The sequence below is a fragment of the Protobothrops mucrosquamatus genome, unplaced genomic scaffold (assembly GCF_001527695.2).
Source record: "Protobothrops mucrosquamatus isolate PMUCROS unplaced genomic scaffold, P.Mucros_1.0 scaffold2417, whole genome shotgun sequence".
Classification (NCBI taxonomy): Eukaryota; Metazoa; Chordata; class Lepidosauria; order Squamata; family Viperidae; genus Protobothrops; species Protobothrops mucrosquamatus.
In genome coordinates this window covers 57,089-84,705 of record NW_015388489.1, presented here as the reverse complement: position 1 = coordinate 84,705, position 27,617 = coordinate 57,089, and the positions used below count along the sequence as shown (strand labels likewise).

General features: G+C 36.1%; 1 protein-coding gene across 1 annotated transcript in view; it reads left to right on the top strand.

Moving 5' to 3' along the window:
• Positions 1-27,617, top strand: part of NHSL1 (NHS like 1) — a 158,866-nt gene extending 131,249 nt beyond the window's left edge. Inside the window, exons 4-9 of the mRNA XM_029285884.1 lie at positions 6,501-6,690; positions 11,497-11,628; positions 17,606-17,608; positions 17,923-21,219; positions 21,784-21,913; positions 25,400-27,617. Of these exons, the coding sequence (XP_029141717.1) occupies positions 6,501-6,690; positions 11,497-11,628; positions 17,606-17,608; positions 17,923-21,219; positions 21,784-21,913; positions 25,400-26,045 (4,398 nt within the window). The 3' untranslated portion in view covers positions 26,046-27,617. The remainder of the gene's footprint in view (positions 1-6,500; positions 6,691-11,496; positions 11,629-17,605; positions 17,609-17,922; positions 21,220-21,783; positions 21,914-25,399) is intronic.

Below are 27,617 nucleotides of genomic sequence, written 5' to 3'. Positions count from 1 at the left end.
TTCAGAGAGCCAATTACAGGTAAGCAACCTGTTCATTATGTGATGAACTACATAAAGGGTAGTAATTTGCCTGAAAGGTTCAGTAAACAGAATGGATCTTCTGACAAAAACATTGCAAAGGTTTTTACTGTAAAAAATACTTTAGCTTTCTATTTCTAGGCAATTTTTCATTGAAGGTATGCCTACACATTAGTACTTATAAATAAAATTTTAAAATCTAGTTAATATGCCACGTAGTATACTTGTTAAGCTAGTTTATCCATTATAAATCAGTACAGGAGACTGCCACAAAACAGTAAGCTAAAATATTGAGTGGATCTTAGGGGTAGGATCTAAATTCCCAAACTCCAAGTCACAATTTTGAGTGTTGCTTTCCCTTTCAAGTATTCATTTTACAGAAGGCAAACTGGGTGTATGCATCATTGACTCATCCCTCCCTTCCCTCTTTCTTTAGTCAACTGGCCCCATTCCAGCAGCTTTCTCTGTGTATCAATTATTCTTTCCTTCCCAAACATTCATGTGTGGCTCAGCTCCCATAGCGGCATGTTTTCCAACCTCCAAATGCTTGGCTTTCCATTTCTAGAGGAAATCTGTTTTATTCATGTTGTGCGTCTACTTCTTCTCATTTGATTGGCAGTCAAAGGTGAAGACCAGGACATTGTCCAGGGTGAATGTAGGTATTTATATTGCAGCAGCTCAGCAAGAAACAGAAACCGTCCAGGAAAGTCATTTTATTTTGGTGAATACGTGGGGAGGAGGTGTAAATCAAGAAATTCGGCATGGAGAGAAACAGAGAGCATTAATGTTGTGAAGAACCTTCCCCTCCATGAAATAGGCAACAACCTCTTTATGGCCAAAAGCCATAGTTTACCTATGGCATAGTTCAAGGCTAGGAATAATTCCATAAGTTTAGTAACCTTTCATTTGTAATGCTTATATGCCCATTTTAGAGCTTAGACTACAATTTTCATGCATTTCCTCTTCAAAATAGGTAGAAATCAGACCACTGGTTTTGAGCCATTGGATCCGAGGACCACAAAAAAGAGGAGTTAGGCTGCCTGTAGCTCTGATGCTGCAGGTTATATGCCCCTGACATAAATGTTCAACTTTTGTTCTCTACATCCTTTTAGTTTGTATAGTACTAATTAAAGGCTTGACAATCAAATACTGTATTCTGAGGAGTTACATAAATGCTGCCAATTGAAAAATGTACGACATGTACTGGTTGATGTAACAATGGCAACCATTTTCATAGAAACTCAAATCTATACTGTAGTTTTTTTATGAACTGAGACATAATTTTCAAATAATAAACATTGTGCATGGTTTCACCACATTTAAATGGAAGTCTATGACTTGATTGCTCTATTAATCTAGCATTTATGATTGTTTTGAAAAACAGAGGTATGCCCCCGTAGTTCGTGAATGGGTGATTTAAAAGACCCATCTCTGGTTGTCAGAGAAGATAATATGGACTACATAGACAATTTCTTTGACCTGATATAGGCATAGTTATATATTCTTTTGACTTAGTTCTGGATTATCATTGTGCACACACATGTAATCCCTGACACAAGTTGAGGTGTTTGTCATGTTAAGACCTGGTTGATGATGCTAATTTAAGTACAGTTCCTACTTGTAAACACACTGAATTGGTTGATCCAAGTAATATTCCTTTTCTGTTCCTCTCTTGCATTCATTATATGTTCTATGGAAAAGATGTGTTTTCATATGACAACTTCTCCCTGTTTTTTAAATTATTTGTACTGTGATGTGCATACTGTGTCTGTTATGTCTTTTTTATGTCTGTGTGTTTTCATTATTTTCTCTTCGTCACTCATTTGCTTTCTTTTTCTCTCTCACCCAACAGTCTAGTCTGTTAGACTGCCTCCCTCAGTCTTGCTTAAGTGCCTGCTGTTGTTTGATGTCATGGACGATCAAGGTATCAAGCCCCCTCCAGAATCATCCAGCTGTAATATCCGCAGCCTCATGCTGTTGTCCTCTTCTTAACAGTGCTCTTATTTTAAAATTTCCCCTGCTGTTTTGTTTCATGTCACAGGGAAAAATACTGTGCAGTAACAGTAAATTCCCTATTCCTTTTTAAAATATTATTTCATTTCTTGGCAAATTTGAACCTTTTTTTTTTTTGCTGTCCTGTTTTCTTCCTGTTTTCTAAATGGGCATTGTGGGAAGTTACTAACATTCAGAAAATGTTGTACATTTTGTCATAACATTGAATTTCCAAACTAATTTTAAGTACAAAACTTTCTTAAAAACTTTAATGTAAGAATGAATGGTGACAAACTCTTAGGGTCTTGCTAACTCATACATCTTACAGAAGGAACTTATGCAGCTTCCAAATCTCCTTTTTGGCAATCCCTAAATCCTTCTCTGAATGTGATTGCAAGAAATCAAAATATTCGTATGTCAAGGATGTCTATCCATATCTAGTTAATTCCAGCATAAATAGCTGGCTTCCTACAGTATAGAGATAACAGGGGGGGAAAAGATTTTATTGTTGTTTTATACAATTCTTGTGCTGTAATTGTAGATTTCACAAAAGAAAAGGTAATGAGAAAGCTGTTGCTTAAATGTTTTCTAAATTTGGAATTTCTAAGAAAAACATTGGTGATAGTGGTAAGAACATAGCCCTTGCTAGATTAACTCAATGCTCATCCTAATCCATAATTATGTTTCACATAGTCAATTGTAGGATGTTCATACCAGAACATAGAGACTATCTTCTATCATTGTTCCCCTGCAAGTATTTTGAAGCATACTGCCACCTTTCAGTGGAAAACATACTGCCCTCATTAAATCTTAAGACTAATAGTCTTTGATAGACACATCCTCCATGAATTTATTCAGTGCCCCTTAAAATCAATCTTTCAATTCTGTGATAATGAATGAAGAAGCAGAAGGAGACCAACCAGCTGGATTCATGGCGGATTAACATTCAGGTTCCTCTCAAATCTTTTAAAATAGCCAAACGTTTGCTGTTGCTTGGAATAGATTTTTGTTTAAATGAGTAGCTTTACATTCTGAAAAAGAATACAGTGGTGCTTAAAAGTTTGTGAACTCTCTTGAATGTTCAATATTTCTACATCAATATGACATCTCTTTATCTAGTTTTAGAGCTTGTTTGGAGAACAGATCACATTTTAGGTCATATTTATGCAGGAATATTGAAAATTCAAGAGAGTTCATAAACTTTTAAACACCATTGTACAAAGTCAAATAGAACTTTAATATATGTAAGTGTCAACATTTATTGATATGACTGTATTATGCAATGAACTTTGCATCAGAGAAATTTTGATTTAAAGAGAGCCTCAAATTAAAATATAGTTTTATGTACTACAACATCATCCTTTCTTTGATAAGACTGTGTAAGACAGATGCTCTCAGAAATCTATATCAAGCAAAGAAACTATAAATACATAAGATCCTAAAGACATTGGATTAAGACTACAATTTTGCAAGGCACAGTTCCTGAATTTAGTTTGACAGTCCAAGTTGATTTCTTGAATATGGAATTGGTTTGTTATTCTCTTCTGGAAAAATTTTTAGCTACCCGGTCTAGCATAAAACCCTGGGGTTTTCTGATTGTTTTCCATCCAAATATTAAGCATACCTGATGCTGTTTACCTTTTTTAGATCTGCCAAGTTTAACTATGTACTTTAGATAAAAATGCACGTTGTTCAGTTGGATATGCTCCAATTAAATGTGCATAGTATTGCTGTGTAAGGGAATTAAATTATTAACTATACAGTGAATAAATGAAATAAATGCAAAATATACAATTTCTTCAATAGAAAGGCTCTACTTTTGCATCTTCTTTAGTTTCTGGAGTTTTTCTACTCATCAATGTGTAGAATTTTTGTATAATGGTTATAGGCATTTTCCTATTAAATTCCCTTATTTAGTGAGTACTGGATTGAATGATTGATTGATTGATGATTGATTCATTAAATGTCCCTGGAGACAGACAATAAATGTACAGTAGGCTTCGTCTATGCTGCAATGATAAAGAATGAGTGGAGTGCAATGATCCTACAGAATAATTCCTGATACCAAAAAGTCCTTTGTCTAGTTTTATTTGTTCCAATAATCTCATACTGAATTTAAATTTCACTCTCCCAAAATATTAAGAATTCTAGAATTAAAATTTTAGGACATTTAATAATAGATAATGCCAGTGCATTACTTCAGCTGCTACAAGCAATCCATATTTACATTTCTTTATCAGTTGCGATAACACTGAAACTGTTTCTCAGCAATGTTCAGATTGGAATGACCTAGAAAAATACATTTCCTATTTGTTAATGCTAGGACCCCAAGTGGGATTTGGTGTATTAAAAGTAGTGGCTACTTTGACTGAATCAAAATACTTTAGTACATTAAATATTGAAAAAAAATTAAAACATTTTTATTATAAGAGATTAATACCTATTTAACTGTTCAGTGACGATACCTATTTAACTGTTCAGTGATAATCAAATGAGAAATTCATTTTTTTTCGGCTGGTAAATACCTTAGTATTTTGTTCTGTGGATCCATCATAGATGTCTTTCTTTGTCAGCAAACTTGTTATATTAAATATTATAAGTGGTCTTAAACAGTGTTTATTTATAGCTGTATGGTCCCCCTTTCCCAACAAAAGTATCATTCACTATTTAATATATGCAATTTTATTTCTTTTCATATTTGAAAAAAATTAAATTCAGGGTCATCATCTTATGACAGTTACTAATTTTTACATTGTTAATCAGTATGTTTATGATTATGTTGAAATATGTTGCTGTGGCTTATCACATAGCAGCACCATACTTGAAGTATTATTTCATTCTCAGTGAACCCAAGACAGAAGAAACATCCCTTTTGGCTATTATTACATAATAAATAACAATCCATTCTACTATTTCTATCTTGCACTCAAAAATGAAGGGTTTCTTATTCTTATGCATTATGTATTCTTTTCTGCCAGTTATACAATTTCAAAATTAGCACTAGCCTGAGAAAATTTTTAAAAATCAGTTTATTGTAAGGCTATCCTGGAAGTAAGCAGTAATTCATGATTTACTGTTAAGATATTTATATGACTAAGATGGCTTTGCTTTGGTGCAGCTTCATAATGTGTACCTTTTTTTTCCCACCAAGGCATCTTTTCATATTTCAGAAAAACACTTCTAGGAGATTAAAAAATGGATATAGCATTTATTGTTCAAGTGGCCCTTGCTTAATTACAATAATTGGGACCAGAATTTTCATCACTAAAAGATGTGAACATAAAGCACAATATCATGTCATTGCATTGTTTAGAGACGGCAATCCCGCCAATCACCAGGAGGACCTCGCGTGATCACAACTTTTGACTTGCTACTGGCTTTCCCATTGACTTTGCTTGTGGGAAGCTGGCAGGGAAGTTTGCAGGTCATGTGACCACGGGACTCCCTGACAGTCAGAAATCTTAGTGGGGACTTATGGAAACTGCCATATATAGATATATTAGTTTAATGTTTGAGCATCACAGTTGTGATGATTTATGATGAAATATTCATAAATAGGCAAGACTCTAAGAGGGTATTAGGTATTTATGTTCTCACTGAAGTCATTCTCAACTTTTGACAGAGTTTTAACCTGAACTGACATAATAAGCTGCATTCCTTGATTTGTAGTTTGTCCATTGCATTTATTATAAAAATTCCTATAAATGTATCTATGTTAACATATTTTTGAGATGGACTTTGATATATTCTTAGCTTTCTTATATAACATTTCATCAAATTAATGTTACAATGGACATTTATCAAATCTTAAGAATGTATTAACTTTTGAGAGTACAATAATAAAGGTTGCACAGTAGGTAGTTTCAATATCTTCAAGTGCTCATAATCTGTGATATTGCAACTTTTTATCTCCCAAGATACTTCGTTGTGAGAAAAAATGGAGTATGCTATTCCATGATGAAATGCAAAACAATGGCTTTTCTAAAAAAAATCATACATCACTGTTGCTGAAGTTAATGCTAATCAAATTTAAAAATAAAAATAAGAAAGTCCCAAATGAGTTTGCTTTAGAATACTTCCAGAAAGTGAAAATATTGCAGAAAAATTAACCTATCACTTATAGATTTATAGACTTGCAGTTGTCTGTGTCTTGAAGTGTGAATATAGAATTCTTTTAATATGCTAATAAATGAATGGTTACATATTTGATTACTTTCTTACTAAATGCTTTAGTAAGGAATTGAACCATGGATTACACTTGCTTTGGCTATTAAAAATCTTCCGCAAAACTGTCATAAGAAACTGAGTCAGATGTCCAAAACGTTTTTTCAAATTCTGTCACAATGTCTTGTTCACATAAGAACTGCTTTATTTAAAATAAGGTAATGTGTTGCTGGAAAAATGTCTAATTTACCTTTTTGCTGCAATTTTTGAAAGCAAATTTTATAAAATCCCTACAATTGATGATATACTGGGTTTTTTTTTTATAGCATTCGACTCCTTCTCCCGAAGAGGAGAAGCTCATTCCTGTCAAAAGACCCAAAACGCCAGCTCCTGAATTGTCTGACATCAACACTCAGACAAATTGGACCAAATCACTTCCATTGCCAACTCCAGAGGAGAAGATGCGACAACAGGCTCAAGCAGTCCCAACTGATGTTATCCCGATTAATGTAACAGGTAGGCTTTTAATTTTATGGATTTATGGCATCTCTTTATGATATTTAGAGCAAAATCACACTTTTATAGAAAGTACTGGTTATGTTAAATAATGATAACAGATGATAAGCATCAGGGCCTTTAACTATTACAGTAACAGAATTCTCTCCCCTTCATGTTGAATGATTAAATATGCTGAAAAATGCTGAAATGTTATCTTTCAAACTTTCTGTAGTGTAATCTTTGTTCCTTAATGACTTTTTTCATAATAACATTTCTTAAGATGCTAGTTTTTAAAGAGGTTTATTTTTAAAATATCTACCTCATTTCATTCACTACCAAATATGTTTTGTAGTAGCATACATATCATTATGAAATAATATTTTTGGTACATAAAATGATGAGTAAGGCCTAATGACCTGAAATAAAATCGACTGAGACTGCTGTCCCATAATAAAAGAATTTAAAACTGAAGTAAGATTGTTCTCTAAGAAAGACAAAGCAGAATAATTAGCAAGCTTTCATTTTCTCTAGAATTATTAAGCAAGAGAAAAAGCAGGGAGAAGAAAAAAGTGAACTTGTAAAGGCCCTAAAACCTGTTCATCAAGAATCTGAAAAAGACTAGAGAAGGAGATTGCAGGCATAGCTGAATTAGGCTTTTTAAAAACATAATAGGTTAGGTCATAATTCAGGAAGTTGATGCAAAAAAAGAAGCAATCATTATTTCCGGTTTTCTATATAGTCTATAGCAGCGGTTCTCAACCTATGGGTCGCGACCCCATTTGGGGTCGATCGACCATTTCACGGGATCGCCAAGCAAGGCTGTCCGCCATTTTTTCCCCCTTTTCCGGTGGGTACCTTACCTCCCTTGAGCTGGGCCAGCTGTTGGTCGGCCTGCTCCGTCTCTGCCACTTGCCAGCTACGCCTCGGCCAGCGCAGGGGGCGGAACCACGCATGCACGGCGCTCCCGGGCAGGGAAAGTCCTCGACTTACGACCGGTTGGGTAGTCCTCGACTTACGACCGGTTTAGTCCTCAACTTACGACCGGTTGGGGGTCGCGGCATTAAAAAGGTTGAGAACCACTGGTCTATAGCTACGTAGGTCTGTTTCTGATCCTTAGAAAACACGACCAAAAGATTGAAAACTGAATTCTTGTTTCTTTAGCAAGGGATTCGTTATTCTTATTCCATCTGGGTTTTGTTCTTTCCTGCTTAAAAAGGAGTGTCAGACTCAAGGCACTATTTTTGAACTGTAATCACATGTTAATCTACAAGATCAGTTAAACCAACTGATTTTTTTCATTAATAATCAATTAACAGGTGTTTTCTTTTTCCAACGGGGTGACTAATATCTGCTTAACTATAATATTAGTCTTACCTTATTAGAGAATTTTAATATAATTCAGCGATCAGAGTTCAGTAAAAAAAACATGTGAAAGAAAGAAATAGATAAAATAGAAAGCCATGTACACTAGAAAAACAAAAAAAATGTTTGTGGAGATTAAATTGTTAATGCAAACCAATAAATGGGGTTTTTCACCCCTTATTTTCTGCCTTTTTAAAAATGTATGGTTGTATTCAGTTGCAGCTTCTTTGTTGATATAGTCATGCCCTCCACTGAATCTCCTCAGTTGTGCAGTCTCTGCATGACTTCCAGATCTGCTCTGGATATGCAGAGATCCTTCCAGATATGAGGAGCACATGATATCAAAAGAACAAAGAAATTGGGGAGAGTCCTGTTATGTTAGCGGAAGTATCCTCCCATAGTCATGGGTACAGACAAGATAAAAAAAACATGTTAGTCAAAAACATTTAATAGGGAAGATTAAATGTTTAATCCTATTTGACCCACAAAAAGAGACACAGGGATAAAAAAATGGACCAGAGATTAATGTGATCCTAAAACAGAAAGAGTTCAACTCTGCTAAAGTGTTCATTTTTCATGCTTTATGGCTATTTTTATATCTGAGTAAGTACACAAAGATTGCACTATAAATTTGTCCTCCCAAATATTTGCTTTCTTGATAAAATATCCTTTTCAGGTTAAGGGAATAAATATATCATAAAATATATGTCTCTGGTCTGTGTGAGATACGAGGACTAGGTCACAAGAATCTATTGATTCTTCTTGCATAGAAATATATTTATGTCAGTCTAGGCCAGCCACAATGGATTTTATTACAATAAAATATTAATATTGCTGAACTAATATCAACTTTAAATGTCCTATATAAAAATTAAAAGCCTGTAAAATAAAATTAATAATGGACATCATATTTCACTTGTCTGCAGCACATAATGCTGTCCCACCTTTAGTTTCATCTGTCAGTGCTCTTCTAGTAAGATAAATTTTAGTACTAAAAACTTGATATGAATGTACTGAAGTCTTAACAGGAGGAGCTGCTGACTTGTTATCAGCTTTGGGAGTAGATTTAGTCTCATGAATAAGCAGGAATTTAACTTGTTTTGGACACGATGTACAATGTGGGCTATACATGATGTAGTTACACTTTTCCAGAGACCAGCAACTTTTGCTTTTTTTTTAACACTGTTGTGTGTCTCTGGATGTAGTTTTACCCAAATACTTGGAAAGGGAGTAGGAGACATTACTTGGTGATTGTTGTCTCAAGTAAAAGATAAAAAGCCTTTATTTGCTTACATATAACGGGCTTCATTGGGTTGCTCCTCAATTAGCAAGTGAAATTTAAACAGCTCTGTATAAATGTAAATTACAGCAAAAAAAAAAAAGTGGCTCCGAAATTCATATGAAAAAATCGTGGAATGCAAATTAAAGATAAGAAACCATTTTCACCCACAATTTTCCTAAGAGGTTTAATTTAGAGGGTGTGTTAGACAAGCTCAAGTAGTACCTTACTAGTCTGCATGAACATTTTATAAAATGGCCACTTATAACACCATTCTAACTGATGATAGGAAATTGAAGACTGAATGAGAATGCTAGTGAAAAAAGGAACAGTAAAATGAGCCTCATAACTGTGATTATACACAGTTATTATCTAATCCTCTGAACATTCTCTCTGGTTTGCAAAGTCTGATACTGATAGAAATTGGGATGAGGTATATAGAGTAGGCAACTGTAGCACTACTTTTATGAGAATAGAGTGGCTTTCGGCACTTCTTCCAAGAGCCAATTTAATGACTAACAACATTGGCACGTCTGAGGATTTTTTTTTGTAGTTTTTGCAGTATGGGATGGAGTACTGCTGTTCAAAGAAAAGCAATAATGTAAGAGGCTCCCTGGTATGTTGAACAGAGCAGGGTTGATGGTCTGAAACACTTAATCTGTTCAACTGCAAATGCTCTTTTACTCCTAACATTAGAGAGGCTCCCTCTAACAAAAACAGAATGTCTTTGGGTTCACATACAATACCATCTTCTCAAAACACAAAAATTTTGTCCATGCAACTGAAGATGACACAATTACCTTTAGTCTGTTGCTATAATCCAGAAAATATTTGTGTGTAGACTTAAAACATCGCTTTTAAATCATTTGCATATCCCATGTTTTCCTTAAATCTGATCTGATGAATTGACCTGATCTAGGGAGGATCCATAAACAGCACATTCTACCATATGCTAAAGATACTTTTCAGTGAGAAATAACTTGGCTAGTCAGAAATGCAAAATATGGAACGGTTCAAATACCTGTATTTCCCCTTTGCTAGAGTGAAGGCAAGATGAAAGAACATAATCTGGTTTTCTGAAAATTTTAAATCAAATATTTTGTGAATACAAACAAAACCCAAAATATGAAGTATATTTGATTGTAATCTATCTGAAAGAATAAAAACAATAGCAGAATATAAACATGGCTAATGACAAATAGTTAACTTATTAACTCACTGAAAAAAATGGAAAAGTCTATAGCTATCTGACCTGGAGTACTGCTGTTGGGTCCATTATGATGCAGCACATAGTCAACTATAAGGCTTATTTCTGTTACATGCAACGAGAACCATCTTAAATTACTTAAACTTCATTTTAATTCAAGGGGTTCAGCAAATATGGCATCCACTGGTGATAAATTAAACATAGCTGAGATTTCAAGTGGAAAAGCAATTCATTATCATTATAGTTTGTTTATCCATATGCAGTAATGCTATGGATTAGTATACTTTTTTGTGAATGATCAGAATGAAATGGAGTATCTTTTTGATCAGAGATAGCTGATTTAATAAGAATATTCCTAATTCCATGAATAGGCAAACACACTTATGTATTTTTTTCAAGACTTACAGAATCATACAGTTATAAACAAGTCATTTTTGACAACATGCAGTCATATACTGTATAGTTTGGTGTAATATGTAACTATATGTATATGTATCTCAGATGTTTTCCTAAATCATTTTCACTTGAAAATCTATTTTTGGTTGTGCTGATTTGGTCTTAATTTGGCTTAGGATGCTATGTAAACACTATGGTTTACATGTCTATATTTATGACTTACAGTGTTTTGTGAATCCAACAAGTTTTAACAGATTCTACTAAACATGACTGAGTACAAGGGTCAGCAATTTTTTCTAGTGCTGACACCTGATAACCCAGGCATTCTTCTTGCTAACCCCAGATTATCCAAAAATCACAGGAGATCAAATCACCAAGAGATTATCCATATAGGCATTTAATTTTTTACATTTTAAGCCTTACAGTTGCAGAGTGCTGTATCTGTTCCTGCTTTGTATGACAGTGCTAACATCATATATTAATGCCTTTTCTTCATTTCTACTATAAGCAAGTGGAAGAAAGTGCATGATGTCAGCGTGCTTGAAAATAATGGTGCTTTGCTTGTTCTACTGTACATCAGGGGAGAATTTTGACCGCCAAGCCAGCATACGGAGGTCTTTGGTTTACACAGACATTGTGGTAAGGCGGCCGAAGAAAATGAAAAGGAGAAAGACTATTACAGGAATCCCTGACAACATCCAAAGAGAGCTAGGTATGGCTCATCAGAACTGTATTCCATTTCAATTAATTGCTTATCGTAACTAAACTCATAACATTTAATTGCGCTTATGAAACCAATACAGTCTGATAGCCTCTTAAAAGTTCCAAATGAATGTATGGCTGGTCACTAGGAAAGAATAGTGAGTGCATTCTTTGTCTTATTATTTTTCTCTCACCAAGAAATTAAAATTCCCATTTCACCCTGGAAATGCTTATGGTTTGTTGCAAGGAAATGCAATAAAACACATGTAGATACTGTTACTCGTGGACTAGGAAAATTTGCTAATTTTCAAGGCCATTTCACAGATGATAGTTTTCCTCCAGAAAATTTCCCATTTCAGATTATGTGTTGAATGAATACATACATTTCTATTATATGGTACATAGAAAGGCCATCTTGAGTAGGAAAGCTTTAATGTGAAAATTATAGTTTTTATTGAATAGGTATTAAGTACATTAATATAACTTGCCAGTTTTATTGTTACCTAAACATTTCTCCAAGTTCTAACATATAATGAGGATCATTTTGTTATAGTTATTCTACTAACTATCTCCCTTCTTAAAAGTAAAATACAGGTAGTCCTCGATTTACAACAGTTCATTTAGTGACTGTTCGAAGTTAACAACAGCACTGAAAAAAAGTGACTTATGAATGTTTTTCATGCTTACAACCGGCCCTGTGATCAAAATCCAGATGCCTGACAATTGGTACCTATTTATGACAGTTGCAGTGTCATATTATCACCTTCTGCACCCTTCTGACAATCAACGTAAATGGGGAAGCCAGATTTACTTAGCAATCGTGTTACTAGCTTAACAACTGTAGTGAATCACCTAACAACTGTGGCAAAAACGTTCATAAAATGGGGCAAAATTCATTTAACAACTGTCTCACTTAGCAACAGAAATTTTGAGCTCAATTATGGTCGTAAGTCGAGGATTACCTATAATAAGTCTTTAAAAATATGATGCAGATTCAAGTATATATGACTATGTATTTAACCAATTTATATAGCCACCTATCTCAATAATAAATACTTATGCTTTATAAGATTGTTTAATAATAGTTTTATTAAACATTACAGTTAAAAAAGAAAACCTAATACAAACTAAAAAGAAAAAAAAATAAGAAATAGAAAAATAGAAAAGAAAGAAAAAATAAGACTATAGTAAAGAAAAGAAATATATAAAGAAATGTCTTCTCCTCCATGAGAACAAGTACAAACAATTTTAGTAACTTGTCACTTTCTGTTAAAATACAACGAATTGTCTCTTCTTCTTATATTTCATATCTTATCTATATGATATATATGATATATCTATAAGATATATATCTTGTCTTAAAACTTCGTTGTTCAGTTCTGATCAGCAAAAAGTCTATTAAGGGTTAGCAGAGATAATAACATAGCTATTTTAATCTTAATCAAGTAAATCAACTTTATATTCCTTTCTCTTTTAACCATCTTGATCTTTAATTCCTTCAAATGATGTCCTAGAACTTCATTTCCTTTCATTTCTTTCTTTCTCTGTTCTCACAGAATTTTTAACAAGTCTCTTTGTAAATCCAGTATAGGAAAGTTATTCAGGTTACTTAGAAAAATCCAAGTCCCATTCGGCATGTCCAGGAAAGGAATTCTCTTCTATGGAAAGAGCTGCCTGCCCTTCTTCACAGGCAGCTCTCTTGCTTTGTCTGCTTAACGACCCATGTGGTTATGTAATGACCGCAACTGGGAGAGCTGGGATTGCAGTTGTCAAGCAAAATGGTCATATTGGTGTCTCACTTAATTACTGCAATGACTTAAGATTGAAATTCTGGACTCTATTATGACTGTTAGGCAAGAATTACCTGCAAAATGCAAATATGCTTAAAGTGAATTTCTATGGCCATTTTTCACAAATATCCTTCAATAAATCCAACATTATATATTTTGCCCTATTCTGTATCATTACATCATATTTAAGTGTTCTTCCCCTTTAATTGTAATCTTTGGTTCTGTTTCATTCCCTCTAGTATCCCACCTTCAAAGTCCCATCCTATTGTGCTTTTTTTAAGAGTTCAAAACAACAGCATTTTTTTCATGCAAAGGACTCTTATAATTAATTTCAAAAATATATTTAAAATCCATCTAGACCCTTAGCCCATTTATAATTTTCCCAAATCAACATTCTCTGATTATTTATTAAAAACATGTAGCTGCACATCTTCTAACAAACTCTGAGTAGCTCCCAATCAAATGTTAAAACAGCATATAAAATCACATTAAAACTGCAAATTAAACAGATCAAAATATTAAAAACATCATCACATGAATATGGGCATGGTGCAAATTTTTGCAATGGATGAAAGTACTTTACAGTCCATAAAGCACTCTTTTTGAGGCCATTGTACTTCCAAATCATCATTAAAGAAATGGTCATAAGATGAGGATTACCTGTAACATCATTTGAATGATACCAACAGTGAAGTTGGATATAATCAGAGTTCTCACATAAAAAATTAATTTAAAAATTTTGTAGATGATAAAAAGCATTATGTGATTTGGGGTCTCAGACTAATTTTTGCAATGGCTTTATACTTCGTGCAAAGAACAACTGTACATATATCAAAACTGGAATTTCTAACAATTAAAAAAATAAGAGAAGATGCTTATGATTTTAGCAGAAATCAGTGCTAAATAAAGGTGAATATGAGCAAACAACTAAAACATTTAAATTACATCTACAGCTACATCCAAATTGTGCACAGTTGGAATTTTGCTTCTCTCTATCATCTCTTGAGATAGGTCCTCATGCAACATCATATTTCATTTTTAAAGTGCTTCTAACTTCAACAGAGATAGGAGGAACTGAAGTTCATGAAATCCAATCCTTTCACGCACAGTTAGCTACAGTGATTTTATAAATGAGAGCTTGTGATCATAATGTAGAGTTCTGCATGTGAAACACTACCTTTTTATTATTCTTTCCTCTTCTGTTTACTTTCTCTGTGCTAGTAACTGTTCAATTTTCTGATGACCACTTACTTCTAACCCATTTAGAATATGCATTGCATATTGCATTGGAGAAAAGATAGCTTGTAATTGCCTTTTCCAAGATACACAGCCAGTGATCCCTCCAGAACTTCTAAAACCTACCACAATGAAAGCTGAGCAGGGCTTTTTAAAGCACATTTTTAAATTACACAAGGTTACACAATTATACTTTTCATGTGTGTACATGTCTTCATCCTATTTTTTTTGCCAATGGAAAGGGATCTCTAGAGGAGGATAAAATTATTAGAACCAAGAAATTATTTTCAAATTTCAAGAGTTAATATAAGAAACTCCAATTAAATGGATCTTATTTGGAGAAATGAATGTTTAAATTAAAGAAAGAAAAAATAAATGCACAAACATAATACAGGTATGTTATACTTAATCATCAGGAATCAGTACTTGTATGACATATAGGAAAAGAACTCTATGCATGCATTGCCTAGAGAGTGCTTAACAGCAAATTACAGTGAATATAATTTCATGTTCAGTCAAGAGGATAATTTATGAATATAGAAAGTGAGAATGTGATTCAATCCTCAGATGTTGCCAGGGAAAAAAATCTAAATCCATACACTAATAATTACAAGTTAAACAATTATTGTAATTACTCACTTCAGAAGTGTCCTGCTGGATTAAATCAAAGCACATTTTAATCCAAGATTCTGTTCCTTAGACTGGCCAATCAGATGCCTCTGGAAGATATACCCCCTTTTCACCTTCCCTGCCTCTACAAGTGGCAATCACTCAGCGGCTTCATGTAGATGTTAAAAAGAGTAGAGAGAGTATTGACCCTGTGGCATGGCACAAAGGAGAGGTTGTGGGCTGGACCTTTTAGTCCCTTACTGATTGGTACTGGCCTTAGCAAAAGGAACCAAACCAGCACAAAACTGCACTACCTAGCCTCAAACCGCCCCGCCTGACCCAAAAGATACCATGGTTGATGGTATCAAAGGCTGCTGAGAGATCAAGAGAACAAGGATGGTTGCACTACGCCCATTCCACTCTTGTCAGACATCGTTGACATGAATTCCATTGAATTTGTCCATGAATTCCATGAATTTGTCCATCAGGTGTTGAACAAATTCCTCTGCAAGTCCTGAAGATGATTATCCGAGCCCCCCTATTCCAAGAGGGACTAGGTGACCCAGAACAGGGCCACAGGGTGATACCCTGTGGGCACAATCAGGACAGAAAAGTAATGTGGTTTCGCTACTCTTAGTGACATAAGGTAGGCCTTAATAGCAGCTGTACGTCATGTCCAATCGGAGTTATCCTTTGTTTTCATCCAGCAGTGCTCTAGGAGTCTCTTAACCTCTTTCAAAGCCCACTACTCCTCCATCAATCATGAGGAGAGTCAGGAGGGATGAGTCAAGAGAGGCCACATAGGTGCAGTCTTGCCCAGAGCTGTTTTTCCAGGATATGCTACCAAAGCTTCTGCAGGATCATGCAGCAACCCCCCGGGATGTCCCCCAGTCCCTCTGGAATCCATTAGAGTCTATCAGTCATCAGGAAATGACTGCTTGAATGGGTCAAGCCTCCCTCCGGAGGGGTGTATGGCATAAGAGAATCTCAAGCATACCAGAGTATGATCTAACCATGTTGTTATTAGTTGCGAAGTCGTGTCCGACCCATCATGACCCCATGGACAACATTCCTCCAGGCCTTCCTGTCCTCTACCATCTTCTGGAGTCCATCTAAGCTCACGCCTACTGCTTCAGTGACTCCATCCAGCTACCTCATTCTCTGTTGTCCCCTTCTTCTATTGCCTCAATCTCTCCCAGCATTAGGCTCTTCTCCAGTGAGTCCTTCCTTCTCATTAGGTGGCCAAAGTACTTGAGTTTCAACTTCAGAATCTGGCCTTCTAAAAAGCAGTCAGGGTTGATCTCCTCTAGGACTGTCCAGTTTGATCGCCTTGCAGTCCAGGGGACTCGCAGGAGTCTTCTCCAGCACCATAGTTCAAAGGCCTCCATTCTTTGGCGCTCAGCCTTTCTTATGGTCCAACTTTCACAGCCATACATTGCAACTGGGAAAACCATGGCCTTGACTATACATACTTTTGTTGGCAGCGTGATGTCTCTGCTTTTTAGTATGCTATCTAGATTTGCCATAGCTTTCTTCCCCAGGAGCAAGCGTCTTTTAATTTCTTGGCTGCAGCCCCCATCTTTGGTGATCTTGAAGCCCAGGAAGATATAATCTATCACTACCTCCATTTCTTCCCCATCTATTTGCCAGGAATTGAGAGGGCCGGATGCCATGATCTTGGTTTTCTTAATGTTGAGTTTCAAGCCAACTTTTGCACTCTCCTTCTTCACCTGCATCAAGAGGCTCTTTAGTTCCTCTTCACTTTCTGCCATTAGAGTGGTATCATCTCCATATCTTAGGTTGTTGATATTTCTCCCAGCAATCTTAAATCCAACTTTTGATTCATCTAGCCCTGCCTTTCTAATGATGTGCTCTGCACATAAGTTAAATAGGCAGGGTGACAGAATACAGCCTTGCTGGACTCCTTTCCCAATTTTGAACCAATCAGTGTCCAGTTCTCACTGTTGCTTCTTGACCCATATATAGATTTCTCAAAAGACAAATAAGATGGTCTGATACTCCCATCTCTTTAAGAACTTCTAAATATATTTTATTTCATGTTAATTTTGATTAAAAAATCAGTATTAGGGTTTAAGTGTTGTTTTGTCATAAAGCACTGAATTCCTAAAAAAAGGATTGCACAATTTAAGTAGAATAATGTTGGCATAAAATAATTTTTAGTATTTTAAATGAATTTAGTAGGATTCATTCTTGTTTGTGAGTGGAAGCTAATTACAGTGAGGAAAGAGTTTAGAAAATACAGGGGTTGGAAAACAACTTATATTTGATACTTTCTTTCTTGAGATATCACAACACAAAATAATCCATTTTCATTTCTGCTAATAGTGCCAGCTGGTATGATTTAAAATATACTTGAACTGAAGCACATAAGGAACCTACTAGACTGCTGTTTGGCTGTCTTTATGCATTAGTTGATAACAATTATTTTCATCTTTTTAAAAATCCTAATATATCCCATATATAATATATAATGCAAATATAAGCATACCAAGAGCCTTTTATTAGGAATACCTGAACATATTGGAACCTGTATGGTAAAAACTAAATGAGAGTTCTGTATAAACTTTTTATTAATGGACACATTTCAAATGCAATTATAACAATGCAGTATATTTATTTTTCTAACAGTTTTGTTTTAATATCTACAGTTGGCAATGGCAAATGTGACATCCGTGGCCATTCATTATGTGTCCCTGATCATTATTCTACACTAGGAAGACTTGAGGGCTATCAGTCTTCTATGCAGCAGTGTGGCACCAAAGACTCCAGCTGTCAGACAGAAGAAGTTAAAGTGGTGCCACCCTCAGTTAGGCGAATACGTGCACAGAAAGGTCAAGGAATTGCAGCCCAGATGTCACAGTTTTCCAGTTCTTCTGGAAACATGTCTGTGATGAGTGATTCTGCTGGAGTCATGTCTACTTCTCGCCTAAATAATGACCTGGGCTTTCACAGTCTACCTCGATCTGGAGCAAGAGTGTCCCTACAGTTACTTGAACGTAGGCATAGCCTCTCCAAGTCAACAGAAAGTGGACCTTTGTTACATCATGTAGGTGTGTGGCAAGGAAATGAAAGAATAGATGATATGAGAAATGGCTGTAGGATAGATGGGCTACAGAGGCCAAAATCTCAAGAATTAAACTCAGAGAATGGAAAAACAGAAAGTACAGCATGTATGATCTCTCCACATGTTGCATATTCTACCATCATCACACCAAATGCTTCCCTATCATCCTCTTCAGATGTTATGAATAACAATCCAGCAGAGAGTTCCGAGACACTAGATAAGAAAATGATGAACTCTTTGTATCTAAAGCCTAGAGACAATCTTGTCGGCAATGGTATAATAAATGCAAAAGAGCAACGTCGTTCTTCTAATGGCACCTGGAGTGACACCAGCTCAACACATCACTCACATTCCTCAGACACCACTATCTCATCCAATGGTGTAATGGTGTTTGTATCCTTTTGTGATACAGGAACTACAGAAAGTGTCCCCCAAAGTGTGACCTATAATTTTAGTAATGATCACCGTTTTTCAAACCATTCTCACAACATCAACGGTAGAAGTGAATCAAGTTACACTGTGAACAACATACAGGACAAAGTTAAACAAAACGCAAAGCAATGTGGATTCAAACCTTCTGGAAATGACACCACTTTACACATGTCAAAACGTGCCATTCCAGGTTGCTCCAGCCCTGACTCCCTTGAAAGAGTCTTAGCCAAAGAAGACTCACACTCTTTATATTCTGTGGACAATGATATCTGTAACCCTTCTATGCATGTGGATTCAGATGTCCAGTCTGTTAAAAGCTGCAGTGAAAATGGTTTTGGAAACCCCAGGCATAGTGTCATCAATGTGTTTGCTAGAACCGAGAAGAAATCTATGGAAGATTTTGCAAGTTCCAATGACAAGTCACTCACACGTAGCATTTCCTTTAAAAAGGCAAAAAAACCACCTCTCCCACCATCCAGAACAGATTCTCTTAGGAGAATCCCCAAGAATAAACCTCAGTCTAGTGGACAAGTACTGGACGATAAGTTGATAGCTAGCCTTCAACATTCCTTGCAACTGAACCTCCAGTGCAAAAATGGCAGCTCACCATCACAAAGTCCCTGCAGTGATTATGATGATCCTTGGATGCTGCGGTCTCGTAGCCAGAGCACTGTGAGTGCCAGTAGCAGCATGATGTCTGCTACAGGACTGAACATGTATTCCATCTGTGCAGTCACACCAGCCCAGAGTGACACAAGTAGCATCAAATCAGAATACACTGACCAGTGGTGTTACTACAGTGATTATCCTGGGACTCCAGATGATCATTTAAAATCTGCAGCAATTCGTTCCTCTAATACTTTACCAAAGCTAATTGATTATAATGTTAGTCACCTTAGTAATGAGTCAAGGGCTTCTATACCGCAAGTGCCCTCTGGAGTGGCCAAAACAAAAGCTATTTCTCCAGAAAAATCACAGAGAGTTACATCGCCGTCTAGTGGGTATTCCAGCCAATCCAACACACCCACAGCACTTACACCAGTGCCTGTCGTCCTAAAGTCTATGTCAACAGGAAATGCTAAGTCCAAGATGAAGCCTAGAGTGCCTGAAAGAAAATCAAGTCTACTGTCTTCAGTTTCAGTGTCTTCCTCTTCCACATCTCTCTCATCAAATACATCTGCTGAAGGGACCATGAAGAAACCTGATCCTACCCTGAGCTTCCCTCCGGTTACATCATCTTCACTAGTATCTTCAGATTCCAATGATCCTCCTCTTCCTCCCCCACCCCCTCTCCTAGCAGATGTTACTGATGTTCCTCAGCCACCTGAATCACCAAGTTTTCCACCTCCTCCCCCAGATGTTGTCACAAATGCCTCTTTTCCTCAAAGTATTGGATGGTTCAATAATCAAGATATTTCAAACCATTCTTCTCATTCATTGCTTCCTGATTCTTCTCAGCACCCCCCATCCACTTTTCCAACTTCAGTTCCTCCACCAGCCCCACCCTTGGATCCCAAATTCATGAGAGATGGCCATAAATCTGTACCGTACTCTTTCAAGAAATGTAATCTGGAAGCTTCTTGCAACAATGGAAAACGGCCCTTAAATAAGGATGCTCTCCCAAGGCCTGCAATGCCACTAATAACTACTGAAGCTCTCCAGAGGGTACAGCTGAGGTCAGTGAAGAAAGCTATGACATCAGAGGTAGAGCAGTCAGCTGAGTCTGCTTCCAAAGCAAGTCCTCAGGAGAAAAACCAGGATTCTTTTTCTGCTGAGTTGCCTTTCAGATCACATTTGTCAGGAGGATACAGTGACATGCTGGGTGCAGTTGGGGATGAAGCCCAGAGATCACCTGTTTGTAGCCCAAACAGCAGAAGGTCTGAGCCTACCAGTGCTAAAATGCCTAGAAATGCAATAAGCACAATTATTAACTCATTTGCCAGAGAATCACAACCAGACAAAGCTGAAGAAGCTTCGGTGCAGAACCAAGACCCTTGTGGTAATCTTGCATGTTCATCCCTTCAGGAACAATCTGGATTTCTCAGCAAGCCTCAGGATCTATTGCCAAACAAGAAGCCACCGCCTGTTTCAAAGAAACCCAAACTGTTCCTGTTTGTGCCACCCCCACAGCCTGATGTTACAACGGAGAAAATAGCTGTGGGTGAAACAGCAAGAAGCATTCCAAGTACAACTATGAAGGATGCTGAAATTGCATGGTACAGCCAGGTTGACAATTCTACTACAGATGGATTTGGTTCCTATGAAATGGAGTCTAGCGATCCGGTCCCCGAAGGAGGAGCTGCGAGTCCTACCTCCTGTGAAAGCAGGGTCTCTATTCTGCAGCCCCGGCAGGAGGAGCCGGTTTCTTCCTGTGAGCGAAGCAGTCCAGACAGAAATGTAGACAGCATCTCTGGAGCAGAGAAGCAGTTTTCTCAAGGGGATGAAAGTTGTAAGTTTTTTTCCACTGTGTTTTTGTCTTTTCACCTAGTCTTATTAGTCACCAATCACATCTGGAATTGTGGAGAGTCACATCGTAAGAACAGTAAAGATTTTTTACATCGTATATGGTAAAGATCATATGCCATCAATCTAATTTCATACTAGTCTTAAGGAAAACCAAAAAGCTCGGATTACTATGGGTAGTGAAATTATTATCTAATTCTTTTCTTTTTTAAAAAAAAAACCTTATTAGATAGGATTTTATTAGCTTTATCCCTATTCTTAAAAAAAAAAAATCCTGGCGCAAAGGTGTATGTTTTTAATCAAGGGGATGATGATTTCTTTATTGGGGGAAGAGTTCCACTTTGATTCTATCCCAAAACTTTCAGCAGGGTTTTAAATTTAGTAATAAACCAGTAAAAGCCAGTTACCGAGAACATTATTAAAAGACAGGTCCGATTGTTGTTGTACAGTTTGTGACACATGTACAGACTGCATTTGTTCATTTGTCATTCTGTCAACTATTGCATTAGATTACATTTTTTGCTTAGTTGTTTTCACCCTCGTATTTTAGCTGAAGCGATTGAAGCAGATGCAGCAACCAGCTTTTTGCTACAGAGCCCAAGCCATGGGGAAGGCAGTGAGATAATGGCAGTGCCAAGTCGACCAAGGACAACTGAGGATCTTTTTGCAGCCATTCACAGGTACTGCTTAAATCGTGTTTTTTTTTAAAAAAAAAGATTACTTCGTTGGGTGTCCTTTGCAGTTTCTTCAGTATGTTTCTTCTATCATCATGTTTGTGCTTTCGTTTTTCATTAATTAATGCATCCACGTCCCACATTCCTTGTATGTAGGGGTAAAATCTTTCATTTGCTTTACAATAACGTTTCATTCATTTAAACATTTAACTCTCCTACCCACAAAATCATGTTTTATTACATGATCGGCCATGGTCTCTTCTTGGTGCCAGGTGACTCCTTGTTTGATTGTGCTCTTGTCTCAGTCTACATGATTTAACATATACTATTGCTTCTTCTGTGTATCTTTTTCTTTCTCTTCATCCCCTCCATCTCTTTTTTTACTCCTGGTGCAGTTTGGGACAGAGGCTCAACTCTAATGCTTCATGGCAAGCTTGGCTTAAACTGGCAAGTAAACACAATATAACCATCATAAGGGAAAACATATGACAATAGCCAGAATAGAGATTGTCATAGTCTAATTAAAGATAACATGCTGCTTTATCAACTGAAATGTGCAATACCGACAAACCCTACTCTTTCTTAATTTAAAAAGGGGAAATGATTATAGGTACACATTTCAACTATTTTAAGCTTGCCCCAAATGATTTGAATTATGAACATCTTTTGAGGGAGTTATTGTCCAACACATCTGCAGGGCTTCAGGTTCAGGAAGGCTGGGTGAAGTCAATGTAAACATTATTTTTACAGGAAGGTTCTTTGGTGATAAATTTTTAGAAGCCAACACCCTCTAATAATGCTTCAGGAGAACTTCAATAGAGAAAGTACAGGATTAGCAATTTGTAGTATCTAGCATGAAGCATTGGTTCCATCTAGTGGTCATTTATTGCCATTTATTGAACTGGTTTCAAAGCAAAATTGAAAGTGACTACATAACACACCACCAAGTTGTTGCCTGCTTTTATTCATAGGCACAGGAACTACAACACTTTAGTTACTCAAGGCACAAAGATTTTTCTTGTTATGTCCTAGTGTGGCAGCATGTTGACTTTCATAGGGATAGTAACCATTGTAAAGATAACTTCAAATCATGTCCAACTTATATTTTGCAATCAACAGTGTCTTCCTGTGTCTACAGGGGGAAGCGTAGTTAGGGATCATTTGATGACAGCAGTGTCATTATGCAAGGCCCACCCTTTTACCCATTCATGATGCCATCACTTGCAGAGCCCATAAGGGTAAAGTTCTAGCACAATACTATCACCCAGCTTTCATTAATCTGGTGACAGCAGCAAGGTCCTGTAGATGTTGCTGTTTGCAATGTTAAAGCATGACAGCAAAAACAGTTTTGCTGCTGGGACTATACGATTTCATGATAGTTATTCGGGTTAAATTTGGGATAATTGACACAATCGTCAATTTTAATTCTGCAAAAAAGAATTTGTCTTACATGTAGTGAGAAAATTGAGGATCCCTGCCCCCCAAAAAAGGAAGAAAGAAAAAAGAAAACTGACTGTAATGTGATGAAGGAATAAAAAGAATAAAAGCAAGTAAACAATTCCCTTTGACATTACAAATTTTTAGGTACATAAAATAACTCTTCAGGCATTCAAGCTAATATGAATAAGAACCAGACCAGAAATAAATAAAATATATTACAAAAAGAAAAGAAAAGAACCAGACCAGAAATAGAGCCAGTTTGGTCTAGTGGTCAAGTTAAAATCAATTATATTATACTATATTATATATATTATATTATATTACATTATTCTTTTAGTCATAGATTTTATACACGCTCATCAGGAGACGCTTCTTGTCATGCAAGAGAGAAAGAATGATCCATAATGGAGGCCTTAGGGGGGAAAAAACTACACTTTCATAAGTGAATTTAAATTCCATGGTTTTGTATTCTTAAGTTGTTTAATTTTTTGGATGCTGCTCTCTAAGGGGGTCTGTATTGCACAGATATATAAAACAATAGGTGTCATTTAGTTAATTTGTATAAGACAGAAATAGAGAACAGCAGTTTGCATTATTGCCGATTTTCATATTACAACATAGTGCTATATATGTGTATTTATCTGTGAATGTGTCCACTGTTCAATTTGCTATCGTGATACAATCTGCATTTCCAATCTTTTCTGATTCTCTATTAACAAATTGTTCTTCCTGTCAAACTGAATATGGAAAAAGAACATTTTTCCGTTTCTCTTAACATTTCTTGCTGATGTATACTACTGCAAGTGCGTAAAAATATACAACCTAGTTTTCTTTAGAGGCAGAATATGTAATCAGAAATATGCTGGTTAGAACCTACAATCATAGTATCACGTTTCCAAAAACCATAGCACAGCTTTCTTCTCCACCACTCTGCTACAGCTCTCCCCTCCCTTCTTTTTTATCTGGAGGCTTAGCCATTTTGAATCACTACCCTCCTCTCCTGTCGATGGGTACTGCTTCCAGGGATGGAATAATACTGGTGGGTTGCATACACTGTTTAACTAAATGCAAACAGTAATTCAAGTATAATGCAGCAGAGACCAGAAACTATGCCATACTTATTCCAATAATTATTTCTGAGTTACTTTAAAGATGTTTGTGTATTTGGATAGCATTAACACATGCTTGGTATTATAGTTTGTGTTGGAATACAACTCCGATAATCACATATTTGTTCCCTGTTTTAAACTACATTTTGAGGGGGGGTTTCCTTCCATGCATATCCTTTTTTTTAAATGAATATCCTTTTTATCATGTGTCCATAAATGTAGTCAGTTGAATGCTAAATAGTTAAACACTGTGTCCAATTTGCTAATTGCTGTTTGATAGGCAAGTGAAGTGCTTGATGGATTGATAGTTTCCCACAGAGCTTATAAATTTTATTTTGATTTCATTAATTCCATTCCCATGGCAATTTCATTGCGAAATGCATATTAGCATGCATTTTGTAAACTGTACTCAATTTGGAAGAGATTATTCGATTGCAAATATGTGTTCATTAAAAGTAATGTTTAGCAAGATTCAAATATTTGTTTTACAAAATAAACAACAGAAGAAACTTTTAAATTGCATGCACTTTGATTTAGTTTTGTGCCCGGGGAATTAAAAATGATTTAAGATCTGAAATATGGCGTATAATTCCTTTTTTCGAAAAATACACTTCCACTAGTTACCGTACTCATATGTTTCCTTCTTAAGAAGTCCTCATTTAGCGACCATAATTGGGACCAACCATTTGATCATCGAGCAAAGTGGTCATTAAGTGAAACCATGACTGTGCTTACGAATGTACTTCAGCTTACCCTTGCTTTACGGAAGGTTGTAAATATGAGGAGTAGTCGTAAAGTTTTTCATCACTGTTGTAATTGTGGTTGCTATCTGAGGCAGGCAGAGGACTACTTTGTTATCTTTTTCATCTTGGGATGCAAAATAAGTTTTTATATGAGAGGCTAGTAACTTTTTCCTGTTTTTTTTCCCAACTCACAATCACAGATCCAAAAGGAAAATCCTTGGCCGCAAAGATTCTGAGGATGATCACGCTCCAAATCATTCTCCATCGCCCCCAGTCACACCTACTGGTTCTTCCCCAAACTTGCCTTCCCTGAGGCAGGCAGGATCAATTCAGAGAAATATTCGCAAGAGCAGCACCAGCAACGACAACTTCAAAGCATTGCTTCTTAAAAAAGGGAGCCGTTCAGACACCAGTTCTCGTATGTCAGCAGCCGAGATGCTAAAGAATACAGACCCAAGATTTCAAAGGGCTAGAGTAGATTCTACCGGAGAGCTGAGTGAGAGCATGGTGGCTTCTCCTACCAAGACCAAAAGGCCACAGGAGGAATGGGCCAAGAGTGAAGGCCTGATGCCGAGGAGTCTGTCTCTATCCAGCACAAGATACGGCAGATCTCGAACCCCACCCTCTGCTGCAAGTAGCAAGTATAGCGCTCGAAACCGGATCCAGAGTAGCCCTATGACGGTCATCTGTGAGGGTGATGTAGAAGTAGTTGAATCTGGAGAAAGTAGAACTCGCAGGTTTTCAGAAGAGGAACCGCCTGATGTATTTGAGAGTGATGATGCAGATTTTAATGAAAATAGAGATTCTACTGAGGATGACAACATGCTCATGGACTTGTTATCTTAATGGGTAACACAGAATGCCCTTCATTTTTATATATATATATATTATCATTTAAACTAAAAAAAGTTTAAATGAGATTTAAAAGGCTAGACTTTCATATGTAACAAATAAGGCACCGAGTCTAAGTAAAATTTAGGGTGAATTTGTGTATGGGATGCTGTTTAGATGATGCAATACTGATATTCTGTTCAGCATAATTGGGTTGACTTTTTTGTTTGGAAGACACTAGTAACCAGACCTCTCCATTAAAGCCTTAATAACAACAATAATAGTAATGACAGTTCTTGGATTCTAGTTTGAGCATGTTTTTTCTTTTTCTTTTTTGAGGGTGTAAAAAACTAAGTAAGCCTGCAAAAAAAAACAAAAAACGGGAAGCTTCTGTGGTACAGGTGAAAGTAAGTTTTTAAGTATTATATTTATAAAACCTAGTAAACTTTCAGCAGGGACTATTGGAAAGGAATGTGCAGCCTATTAGTTAGCAGGACTGGCATTGTCCCACTGCTGCTTCTGATGTGATCTGTGATCTCCTCTTATGATTTAACCATGTCTTAATAATATAACAAGAGTTTGGGTTAAATTTTGAAAGTTCCAACTGGGGAAAAAGAAACACTTGTGATACAGGAGTGACTGCTGTGCAGCCATGTTACAATCCATTTGCTTGGTTTTCAGAAGCCATTTATTCTCTGTGGTTTCTCTGAATAAAGTTTGAGGTATTCTTTTGGAGACCTAAAATAAATAGTTGCAGGCTTATAATGGGGATGTAGATAGATTCAGGGGAAACATAATAAGCAGCCATTAATGTTTTGATTTTAAAATAAATGCAACATTGGAAAAGATACACCATAGAACTGTGAAGAATACGTTTTCCTTTTCTATTAAACTGTGTGGAATTGTATTGTTGTCAACTTTTGTCAAAAGGGAGAAGAGCTTTGAATAACATATCACTTGAAAGTTTCAACAGTAACTGTCTTTTTGTTACCAAAGAGTGCACTACAATTACTTTTACTTTTTAGGAATAGCCAGCATTTCCTCCTTCTAGGGAAATAACATTTGCTCATTTAGAAGACTTAACATTTATTAAGAATTTATCATTGATTTACAAAATAACATTTTCTTCCTTGTAGAGAAAACTACAGACAAAATAACTGCAGTTTTGCTCACAGTTTTGTAAAGAAACTTTTAATTTTTGAAAAGGAATTTTGCATAAGTTGATAGTCTGTAAGGTTTTTATAATATTTGTACATAATGGAAGTTCTTAAGGTAATTCTTGTTTTCTCAGAGTTTGGAATTTTTACATTTTTAGATGTTAAGAAAAATCCTGTATGTAGATAATTTATTTTGATGAAAAACACTTGACTCCCTTTTTGCCCTCCATCTCTATATTGTTAATACTGTAAATTTCAGGGGTCTTCATTCAACTGAAGATGGAGACAGTGCTGTGATTCTGCTTTAATAAACAAGGCTGCCATTTGTCATTTTGTGACTCAAATTAATGACCATTCTGTTTCCATGCATCTCCTTAAATGAGCATTAGCAAAGGATCATATTGGGAAATCCAGATGCTATCATTAAAAT